Source organism: Argopecten irradians, chromosome 15 (genome assembly GCF_041381155.1).
Source record: "Argopecten irradians isolate NY chromosome 15, Ai_NY, whole genome shotgun sequence".
Lineage (NCBI taxonomy): Eukaryota > Metazoa > Mollusca > Bivalvia > Pectinida > Pectinidae > Argopecten > Argopecten irradians.
In genome coordinates, this window is record NC_091148.1 from 24,442,888 (window position 1) to 24,454,533 (window position 11,646).

At 34.8% G+C, this 11,646-nt stretch overlaps 1 protein-coding gene across 4 annotated transcripts; it reads left to right on the top strand.

The window, feature by feature from the left end:
* The first annotated feature begins 311 nt into the window (after positions 1 to 311).
* LOC138308917 (translation initiation factor eIF2B subunit delta-like) lies at positions 312 to 11,318 on the top strand. Of its 4 annotated transcripts, none has more exons than XM_069249969.1 (12): positions 312 to 424; positions 1,735 to 2,076; positions 2,595 to 2,667; positions 3,320 to 3,518; positions 5,680 to 5,797; positions 6,273 to 6,349; positions 6,680 to 6,782; positions 7,405 to 7,538; positions 8,542 to 8,633; positions 9,324 to 9,409; positions 10,044 to 10,224; positions 10,894 to 11,318. In XM_069249969.1, the coding sequence occupies exons 2-12, from the start codon at positions 1,738 to 1,740 to the stop codon at positions 11,100 to 11,102; spliced, it is 1,611 nt and encodes a 536-aa protein (XP_069106070.1). In that variant the 5' UTR covers positions 312 to 424; positions 1,735 to 1,737; the 3' UTR covers positions 11,103 to 11,318. The 4 variants fall into 4 exon arrangements, with proteins under 4 accessions (XP_069106070.1, XP_069106071.1, XP_069106073.1 ...); XM_069249970.1 differs by having other exon boundaries at positions 314 to 424; positions 1,738 to 2,076; XM_069249972.1 differs by having other exon boundaries at positions 337 to 402.
* The last annotated feature ends 328 nt before the right edge of the window (positions 11,319 to 11,646 follow it).

The window sequence follows — 11,646 nt, forward strand, 5'->3', positions numbered from 1 at the left end:
AATCAAACAAAGTGATGATGTTCTTGTTTTAAAATGAAGAAAACTAACAGAGACTGAGATGAATTCAAATATACAGTAAGGGCATAATAGGCTTGTATTTAAAAAAATGATGAAATAGAACAAATGTATGTATTTTTTCAGAATACTTTTATTTTGCTTATTTTTATAACTATTGATGGGTGTTTTTAATTTTTTTTTTTATCATTTCAGAATAAAATTTTGTGTCGCCGAGTTATTTGGATCATCGTGCGATTTGGGGCGAACCACAATGGTTAGAACAATCTATTTTTAGAAAGATATCCCCAATACCGGAAACGCATTGGGGAATTCCCGGAAGTTGATAAATTAGTGTTGCATGTGAATTTATACGCTGAGTTTCAACCATATTTCATCAGTTGAGCTGTAGATATATATACGCAAATAAGTAAGTTCGTGATATTTGTTGAATAACGACATGATTTGAATTATGTTCTTACCGCATAGTCGATGACAGACGTTTCGAAATCGAGACTGAAGATATAGAACTACAGACCGACAGCTGACCGAATCAGAGACAACCAGCAATTTTGTAATAATGATTCTATGAATTTTCTTTTATAATATATATATTTATCAATCTGCTCATCTTCAACAAGTTCTCGATTTGGTAATGATACCTGCACTACAAAGCAGAGAAGGGTTAGTTCAATCAGCAATCAGCACTCTGTGCGGTGTAGTCCGTCTACACACAGGGCCATGTATAGTTTCTATATGAAAAAATAGCCAGAAATACATATAAAATTGTATATGTATTTCTGGATATTTTTTCATATAGAAACTATACATGGCCCTGTGGTCTACATGTATGAAATCTCAAGTATCTGTAGTACTGTACCTACAGTATGCTTTTAGGCCAGTATCAATAGACACACTGCTTGTTAGCTAAGATGGAAAATATTGGATCTACCTGGTTTATCATATCTTGTGGACTTTTCTTGAATTTCGTGTTTTCTTGCAATATCTGATGAACCAAAAAAAAAATACCTTCTGATTAAGATAATATTTTCAACTTAATTTGTAACATTTTTCTGAGAACAGATACTGAATGGCATTAGCTCTTTTTTTATTTATTTTGACATATGTTTCCATCTCGTTTAGCATAATAGTCCATTCAGATCTGTTTGGAACTGTAACAACTCGGAAGAATTTACAAATGCATTAATATTGTCAAAGAAGTGTAGCAGATTTTAATTGTACATATGGCTAGAGGGATCTCAGTCTTTTAGCTCAGTTGGTAGAGCAACGGCACAGTACTACTCTCGTCCTGTTACAAATGTTTGATGTCTCACTACTCCATGACTTTATGAAGAAATAGCGGTATACTTTAAAAAAACACCCCAGAGTAAGGAGTGTTATGGTAATGAAATTAAAGAACAGTTTATTGACCTGCCATTTATATAAACCCCACTTTACAGTTAGTAAATAGTTTTTGATCTTAGTTAAGTGTGCTCGTCTCGGATCTTCAAGGCTGTGTTGACTTTGTGGAGTGGTTTCTATTAATGTGTTGATTAAAATCAAATATTATTCTTGATTGGAATTTCTTTCTGACAGAGTCGTGATGTAGTGATACCTAACATTTTGATTGATATTGAATTGTCCCCCCTGTATGTGTCGTATCATGTCCTCAGTGTATCGTTATACAGCCTTAGGAATGACGTGGACAGAGTAAAGTTATATATTCTATGTCATTTTCAGTAGATGGCAGAATCAGAAAAAGTCACAAAGGATTTAAATCCTGCTTCTAAAGATGACAAAGGTCAAGGTCAAACTCCAGACAAAGGTCAAGTGACGCAGCAAGGAAGTTCAAAAAAGAAGGATAAAAAGAAGGACAAGAAGCCTGGGTCACCCCGTGACAGTGACAAAAGTCAAGATAAGACTGACAAAAGTCAAGGCCAAAAAGAGAAAGTTCAAGGTCAAGCACAAGCTGGTGCGGAGAAAGGTAAAGAGATCCAGAAAAATAAGGAACAAGGTCAGACAGGGGATGGAAAGCCACAGAAGTCGAAAGCAGAATTAAAAGCAGAAAGGCGAGCTATACAGGTAAACTACATAGACGAGAAGAAATTTCAAGAAAAAAAGTAATACCATTAATTTTGAAATAAGTTTCATTATGATTAGAGCCCATGTAATTCGGCAAATAAATTGTTAGTTCAAAACACCCTATATCCCACTGTACATCCCTGTGCACTTTATGAAGCTCTCATTAGGCTTATTTTAGTCTTGGCAACTTTAAGCAAACATTGTTATGATCTGATGATGACACATTGTTAGATAGCTTCAAAATGTGATACAGAACCTTTAAGAAATACTCAAAACTATGTTAGTTATATCATACCTGGGTAATAAAATTTAGTAATGTGTTGAATATATTTAAACAATGTTTAATTGATCAATATAAAGCTATTTGCTCAAGAAAAACTTAAAACTGAAGTAAATACTTGTATGATCTGCACAGGTCGCACATTTCATGAACTTTTTCAAAAAAAAAAAAAAAAAAAAAAAAAAAAAACCAGTGTGACTGATATGTTTTGATAATATCTTAATTTTATCGTTGTTAGGAAGCACAGAGGGCAGCCAAACAGGCAGCTAAAGCAGCTGCAGGTAACAAGGACGGCGGACAGTCTGGACCAGGTGAGGACAGGATGTTGTTGGCAAGGTTTGAGAACAGGTTCCTAATGATGAGATATATGTAAATGATAGGTCACATCTATATATATATACATTACACATAAATAGACCTGTCTTATCATACCTATCTCATCATTAGGAACAAGGTAAGGGTTTGTTAAGTGGTTAGAACAGTGACTGATTGAGGATCATCCTTATTACTCTAGGGGTTACTATCACTGCTGTTATATGTCATAGTAAAACTAAGTGAGTTTAGGAGAGATTTCCGTTGGAGATTACATTGATTAACACTCATCTTTAAAGCCATACAGTCGACCAAACTACCTGTATCTGCTTTCATACAACAAGCCTTCAGTTTTACTGTGACATAGTCCGGGGTGGATATATAACAACAGTGATAGTAAAGTTGAAATCCTGGAATAGTGATGATGGGGATGAGGAGAGTCAGAAGAAAGCCACACTGAGGACACTCTTATGAATATTTATTTTCTATTATAATTTATTATCACATTGTTGTACAAGCCAACCAACTTCAAACTTTAAAAAAAAAAATCAAATCAAAGAGTCTTGTAATATGTTAAGAAAAAATATATATGTTAATAGGTTTTTGAAAAATTATTTTCTTATAATATCGGTATCCATTTCACTATTGCAGCGCCATCTGGTGTCACCAAAAAGGAACCAAAACGAGTACCAGACCACCTCAAGGCTGATGACGCGGACATTCAGAAAAAAGTGGCCAAGAAATTAGAGAAACAGAAAATCCCACAGAGAACTTCCACGCAGAGGAAAGTTCGCCTCTTCAATCACCTACACCAGTACGAGCGCCAGTCCTCGTTAACTAACTCCCTCAAGTAAGCATTATTATAGTAGTTTTTTCTTCAATCACCTACACCAGTACGAGCGCCAGTCCTCGTTAACCAACTCCCTCAAGTAAGCATTATTATAGTAGTTTTATCTTCAATCACCTACACCAGTACGAGCGCCAGTCCTCGTTAACCAACTCCCTCAAGTAAGCATTATTATAGTAGTTTTATCTCAATCACCTACACCAGTATGAACTCCAGTCCTCGTTAACCAACTCCCTCAAGTAAGCATTATTATAGTAGTTTTATCTTCAATCACCTACACCAGTACGAACGCCAGTCCTCGTTAACCAACTCCCTCAAGTAAGCATTATTATAGTAGTTTTATCTTCAATCACCTACACCAGTACGAACGCCAGTCCTCGTTAACCAACTCCCTCAAGTAAGGATTATTATAGTAGTTTTATCTTCAATCACCTACACCAGTATGAACTCCAGTCCTCGTTAACCAACTCCCTCAAGTAAGCATTATTATAGTAGTTTTATCTTCAATCACCTACACCAGTACGAACGCCAGTCCTCGTTAACCAACTCCCTCAAGTAAGCATTATTATAGTAGTTTTATCTTCAATCACCTACACCAGTATGAACGCCAGTCCTCGTTAACCAACTCCCTCAAGTAAGCATTATTATAGTAGTTTTATCTTCAATCACCTACACCAGTACGAACGCCAGTCCTCGTTAACCAACTCCCTCAAGTAAGCATTATTATAGTAGTTTTATCTTCAATCACCTACACCAGTACGAACGCCAGTCCTCGTTAACCAACTCCCTCAAGTAAGCATTATTATAGTAGTTTTATCTTCAATCACCTACACCAGTACGAACGCCAGTCCTCGTTAACCAACTCCCTCAAGTAAGCATTATTATAGTAGTTTTATCTTCAATCACCTACACCAGTACGAACGCCAGTCCTCGTTAACCAACTCCCTCAAGTAAGCATTATTATAGTAGTTTTATCTTCAATCACCTACACCAGTACGAACGCCAGTCCTCGTTAACCAACTCCCTCAAGTAAGCATTATTATAGTAGTTTTATCTTCAATCACCTACACCAGTACGAACGCCAGTCCTCGTTAACCAACTCCCTCAAGTAAGGATTATTATAGTAGTTTTATCTTCAAGAAAAACTTTAATTTTCATTTTGTGCCAGTAAAAATATAAGAATATACTGTATTTTAAGGTTATGATATCAACTGGCAGAATTTTGTACTCCTTTTATGTAATGATATTCCTGATGAATTTTGCATAAATTAATTGTATTATGGAAAAATAATTTATCGGAATTCACTGGCAATAAGCTCATTAGTGGCAGAGATGAATAAACAGTACCATATTTTCTTTCATAGATGTTACCAACTTCCATAATTATGTAGTCAGATTTATCTGCTCTTGATTGTTTATAATTTGCTAATTAACAAAATAAAGTAAATACCTTTTTTGACTACATTATGTATGATAAACTATAATTGTTCTTAAGTGGAGATAACTCTTCATAACTGAGGTACTCAGTAATGAAACTGAAGAATCTTCATTTCATCAAAATTCTATTTTAGTCAATTAAAAAACTCTTCATAACTGAGGTACTCAGTAATGAAACTGAAGAATCATCATTTCATCGAAATTCTATTTTAGTCAATTAAAAAAGAAGTTTGAATGATTTCTCCTAAAACATGAATATGTTAACTTTGTAATGATCAATTAATACAGCCAGCGAGACATATATCCAGGAGTTACTGCCCTTGTCATTATATCCCATCACATAGCAGGGGTGGATATAACAATAGTGATAGTAACCCTCAGAGATTGAGGATGGACATACAAGCTTTGAAACAATATCCACATTGTCCTCAGACAAACAAAGGCCATTTTGATAGGGATTTTAGATACCCGTCCTCAGACAGACAAAGGCCATTTTGAAAGTGATTTTAGATACCCGTCCTCAGACAAACAAAGGCCATTTTGAAAGTGATTTTAGATACCCGTCCTCAGACAAACAAAGGCCATTTGATAGGGATTTTAGATACCCGTCCTCAGACAAACAAAGGCCATTTTGATAGGGATATTAGATACCCATGGGCTACTGCCTTTATCATTATCTCCCATCACAGGAGGTTTACTGTCTAACATCACAACTTTCTTTGTGTAGATTTTCAGCCAACAGTAGTATCCATCCGGCCGTAGTCAAGCTCGGTGTACAGTATGCTGAGGGGATCATCACCGGATCTAATGCACGATGTCTCGCCATGCTGGCCGCCTTTAAAGTGGTAGAGCAAAATTTTTAAGTTACTTCATATAACTTAAAGACACTCTTAAATTTGAAATATTTTGTTGGTATTTACTATAAGCTTTTTCAACGAACAGCAAGTAGCCGACGTTGTAATGTCGTTGCCAAGAACACCACTTTACTATCCGTAACTATGTGACGTCTTTCCGATCTCTAACGAGAACGGGTCATAAACTTTCCTTTGGCAACTTCCATGGCGACCAGTTTAAAATGAAGGCATATTTACATGCATCAAGTTTCAACAGCTGCTGTTCCAAAGTTTCTAAAAAATCATTATAAATATTCTCGATATGGCTATAGATTGAGTTTAAAGAAAAATACATGTAAGCTTATTTTGAATACTCAGATACTCAATAGCATCATCAGCGAGTTATCAAGGTTAAATTGTACAATTATTCTATTTTCTGGAGGTAATGTTGTTTGATCTAATTGTGATTTCCCTGACATTTTCTCAGGTAATAACAGATTATACAACACCTCCCCAGAAAGAGCTGTCCAGAGATCTTGAAGCCAGGATCAAACCCTACATTAGGTGAGAGAACTGTGGAATTAAGGTTCAGTATTGTAAACCAGCCTAGTTATAATTAGTATTTTGCGTGTGATAAGTAATTACTAAGTATATTACTATGAAAACGTTTTAAACACAGGTAAAGTAAAACATTAAGTTGCTTTAATTGAATTGCTATGTAAAAGAAGTAAGGCAAGAAAATGCTAAATTATTTCATATCAAGAAAAATAACCAACAACACAGAAATAACTGGTTTGTTCAACCATGTTGCCATGTCATTTAATTATGATTGAAATTTTTTTTTGCCTTTCATAGATAAAAAATGATTGATTTATGTTATTATTTGTCTTCTAGTTTCCTGAATCAGTGTCGACTGATGTCTGTTAGTATGGGTAACGCCATTAAATACCTAAAATACAACATATCACACATACCGCCGGAGAGCTCAGAAATAGAGGTAAATAAAATGTTTGTGTCGTAAGTATGGGGAACGCCATTAAATACCTAAAATGATATAAAATAAGTTATTTTGCCTTTGGTGCATGCGCATTAAGTAAATCATTTCATACAGGTTATAGTGCCACAGAATTTTTTTCGGGATGCAATTTATAATTTTTAATATTTTTAACTTGAAGTACAATTAGAAGCTCAAACTTTTCAACGATATTAATGGTGTAAAGTAAGTAACTTTTGTAACTGAAGAAAAATACTAAATCGTCTGCTGCTGTTTTTGATAGTGAAAAAAATATCATTTGTCAGCGGTGGAGCATCTTTAAAGAAAGTTACTATTAAATATATTCATGTGATTTTCACATGAAACGCTCCTCAAGTGAAACAGATAATAGAAAGGGGTCAGATTTTGATGGTGAAATATGCTTGATAATGATGACCCTATTAGTTATGGGCAAAACATGGCCCCATGTGGATGTCAGTTTGTGAGGCAGAGGTAGAGTGTTAGTATTATAATATGATATCAGATATTTTTGTTAGTTAATGATAAAAAGAATAAAGACTTGAATCATTCTGCATTTTGTAAGCTTTATTATTTGCTGATGATGTGATTTTTTCTTGTTATTCAGGCCAAACAAGCATTAGTAGAATGTATAGACAGTTTTGTGAGAGAGAAGATCTTACTAGCTGGTGACGGTATATCTAAATATGTTAAGGATGAGAAGAAAATCGCTGATGGTGATATTATAGTCGTATTTGGGAGGTGAGTTAATGTATTTAAAATATTTCTTGTAAAGAAACATTTAGTTTTTAGCCCACCATCATTCGATGGTGATCTATTCAAATCGCCTTTCGTCCATGGTCTGTTGTCTGTTCTTCCGTCCGTCCATTCACAATTCTTGTTACCTCTATTTCTCAGAAAGTACAGAAGCAGTCAATTGGAATTTGATATTTCAAGTTTGTTACTACTATTTCTCAGAAAGCACTGAAGGGATTTATCTCAAATTTCATATGTAGTATGTAACCAAAGTTTGAAAAGCAGAGAAAAGATCCCTCTTTCCATTCTCAGATGTAGATCATTCTTTGATGGGCGCCAAGATCCTCGGAAATAGGATAAATCAAAGTTATACAAAAAAATAAAGGTGGAAGGACTTTTTGTTGGAAGTTATTTGATGGATAGATCTCCTTATTTTTACTGCGTGTCCTTTCTTATAATTCTAAATGTAAATTATAATTCAATTTTGCTAAAGCATGTAGGAAGTAAATCATCAACTAAATGAGCATCAATTATGATTAATTTCACAGTTGATTAGATTGAAGTTGAAATAAATTAATCCATAAATTTAACGAAGGTCAATTTATCAACAAACTATATATGTAGGAATTCCATTTGGTCTCAAAACATTTTTTGCACTTTGTAAAGATGTATAAATATCTGGTATATTTTTTGCAGTCAAATTTAAGTGCAAATGCAGCTTTAAATTTTGATTTATTGACACGGTTTACGGTGACACGGAAATACTATTTTACAAAATTTAGCGTTGTACATGACTTGGTACTTCAAAGGAAAATGCTAAAATAAATCTACCGCTAAAATAAATCTACCGCTAAAATAAATTTACTGCTAAAATAAATCTACTGCTAAAATAAATCTACCGCTAAAATAAATCTACTGCTAAAATAAATCTACCGCTAAAATAAATCTACTGCTAAATTAGAAATACCGTTAAAATCAGTATGTGTACAGTATATGTTTTTGTTTCTAGTTCATCACTAGTGAAGAAAGTTCTGTGTGATGCCCACAACAGGAAGATAAAGTTCAGGGTCATTGTAGTGGACGGTCAGCCAAAGATGGAAGGTAACGAACAGTCGATAATACCGCGGTAAACTTATTCTTATGGCTCCTGCCGCCACTGTGGGGGAAGTGGGGAGTATCACGTTACCCAGCATCCTGAAACACCCTGTCCAATTCTGTTTTGAAATCTATACGTGCATCATGCTTAACTCCATATTTCATTTGACAATGGTTAAATATCTTTAATATCAAAACAGGATGTAATCATCTAATGCTTAAATTTCTCAAATTGTCTTCTTAATCACCAACATTAATTAAGCAGTCTGCTTAATCACCAACATTAATTAATGTCTGCTTAATCACCAACATTAATTAAGCAGACACTTTCTGGTCTGTATAAAATGTAGATGCAGTGTTTGATGGGTAGTTAAGAAACTTGAATTTTGAAGCCTCTTATTCTCACCATTGGAGATTGGGCATACAGGGATATTCAAATATATAGATATTTAAAACATGATATGGTCAAGTAATATTATTGATGATATTATAGCAGCATTTGATTTAATAATCTGGTCTCTGTAATATGTAGAGGTGTATGGTTACTAGTCCTCACCCTAAAGGTACACTGCGTTGTTACTAGTCATCTATTTAATATGCAGTGTTTGTATCAGATCAGGTAAAGTTCTGATATGGTTTTAACCCAAATTTGTAAATGGATGTTAAATCATATGTATTGTACTTTTTCTATTGTAGGACGCGAGATGTTGAGAAAGCTTGTGAGGGGAGGAATTAAGTGTTCTTATGTTCTAATGAATGCAGCTTCTTATGTGATGCAAGAGGTAAATTATAAGACTAACCACATTGGAAAAGTCTCTCGTTTCTGGCCAAATATTTTTGTCACAAACTATTGCATACTGTAAACTCAAATTATTTGCGATCACATTGTCGATTGCGATTAATTTCGTCTATTTCATGATCGATTGGAAATCGTGAATATTATTACTGTGAAAATGTTTTGATAAAATGTGCAGTAAAATCATATGACTGTAAATCACAATATTATGCCTTGAAAAAGTTGTAAGACAAAATGCAAGAAAAAGCGAAGTTAGGCAGTTGTAAAACTATGTTGGATTACAATACTAGAGTTTATTCTCCTTTAATTAAATGAAGCTTATGTGTCATCACTTGCCTGTATTCTGAATTTGCATATTACAGAGTTATCTGCACTTGCGGGTAGGTATTGATTGTGACGTCATGTGTTTATGAGTGCAACGTCATACGTTTCAGAGAAAACGATGTGAATTGCGCTCCCAAAATAATGACGTAACAATCGATATCTACCCGCAAGGGAGCTTACTCTGTAAAATGGAAAGACGGAATATCTTGTCTATCATGAAAATATTACCAACATGTCTCATGAATGCAGTGACAAATTGTTAATACCTTATTATTTATGTAATTCTCTGTTACTAGGCGACCAAAGTGTTTCTTGGCGCCCATGCATTACTGGCCAATGGCTGTGTCATGTCCCGAGTTGGCTCCTCCCTCATTGCTCTCATCGCTAAGTCCTATAACATCCCCGTCCTCGTCTGCTGTGAGACGTACAAGTTCTGTGAGCGAGGACAGACCGACTCATTTGTATTTAATGAACTAGGTAAGACACCATGTTGTTCATCCTTATAATTTAACTGTTGAAGTGTTAAGGTTTGTTAAAATATAAGTATAATTGTAATATTCAGAAACAACAAGCTTTAATGGAAAAACAGGTTTTCCTTATCCATTTAAGAGAACCAAAGTTTGCTGACAATTTTATATTTTCATACTTAAGTTATGCAGATAAATATTCTCTGAAAGCACATTGTTCTGGATAAAAACAAATTAGTGTTACAAGAAAATTGACTCTGAAAGTGAGAGGACCCTATTTGAATAAAACGAAAAATGCCATTTTTTGCTGTTTCAGTTTCTCACACAAATATTACCAGTTTTCTTGAAACTTAGTGACATGGTTAAATGTCTCAGGACCTTGGCCAAGTTTGATTGGGACTCTTATTTGGCTTAGTTATGGCCCTTTGATAAGCGAAAAATACTTTTTTCGTCTGCTTCCATTCAATGACTCGCAGTTATTATAACGGATTTTCTCGAAACTTGGTAACATGATTAAATTACTCAAGGCCTTGGCCAACTTTAATCAGCATTTTCATTGGACCCTATTTGGTGGAGTTGTGGGCCTTAGATTAAGGAAAGCGGAGGATATAAATTCCACGAATTTGCTTGTCTTTACTTCATTTGACAATGTATTTACTGTGAGGCCTTTGTTCCCTAGGTGACCCTGAAGATCTGGTATCCATCGGCAACAAGACAAAATACCTAACCCAGTGGAGAGAACACACGTCCTTGACCTTGCTTAACCTTGTGTATGATGTAATGCCCCAGGAGTTTGTTTCCTTGGTGATAACTGAACTTGGACTTATTCCCTGTACATCTGTACCAGTAGTGCTCAGAATGCAGCAGATAGAGACAAATGAAACTTGAGGACACAAAACTGTTTAGCCAATCAAATGTGATATAATATGACTGATATGACAATGCCACTCAGCTTCCTTTGATGAATGACAAGGTTTTTTTTTGTGACCAATTAACAATTTGATTATCTGAATTCACATCATTAAAACCCACAGCTTCTGGAAGTCTCTCGTCATGTAATTACTGAAAAGATTTAATAAATTGTGCTGTACTCGTGGTAATAGATATGTATCTTTACACGTTTTGATGTTAATTTCACCTAAGGTAACTTTAATTAATTGTAAAAGCATTATGTTGAACTTTTTCTTGCTTTAAAATTTTAGTGTGTAAAATTATCCTTCTCTGAACCCGTTATCAGTGGGTGAATACTTACTCGTAGCCCTGGTTTGATTTATTTTGTGTTACATGCAATTAGGAGCCATGGTCATATAAGGATACACCATGTTAGAGATGTTTGAAAAGCCAGAGTATCAGGGGAAAGCCACTAAACAACTAACCAGGCAAGTACTCAACAAGAGTGTCAAGTCCTGATCAAGCGTTGGTAGGCCAGTTG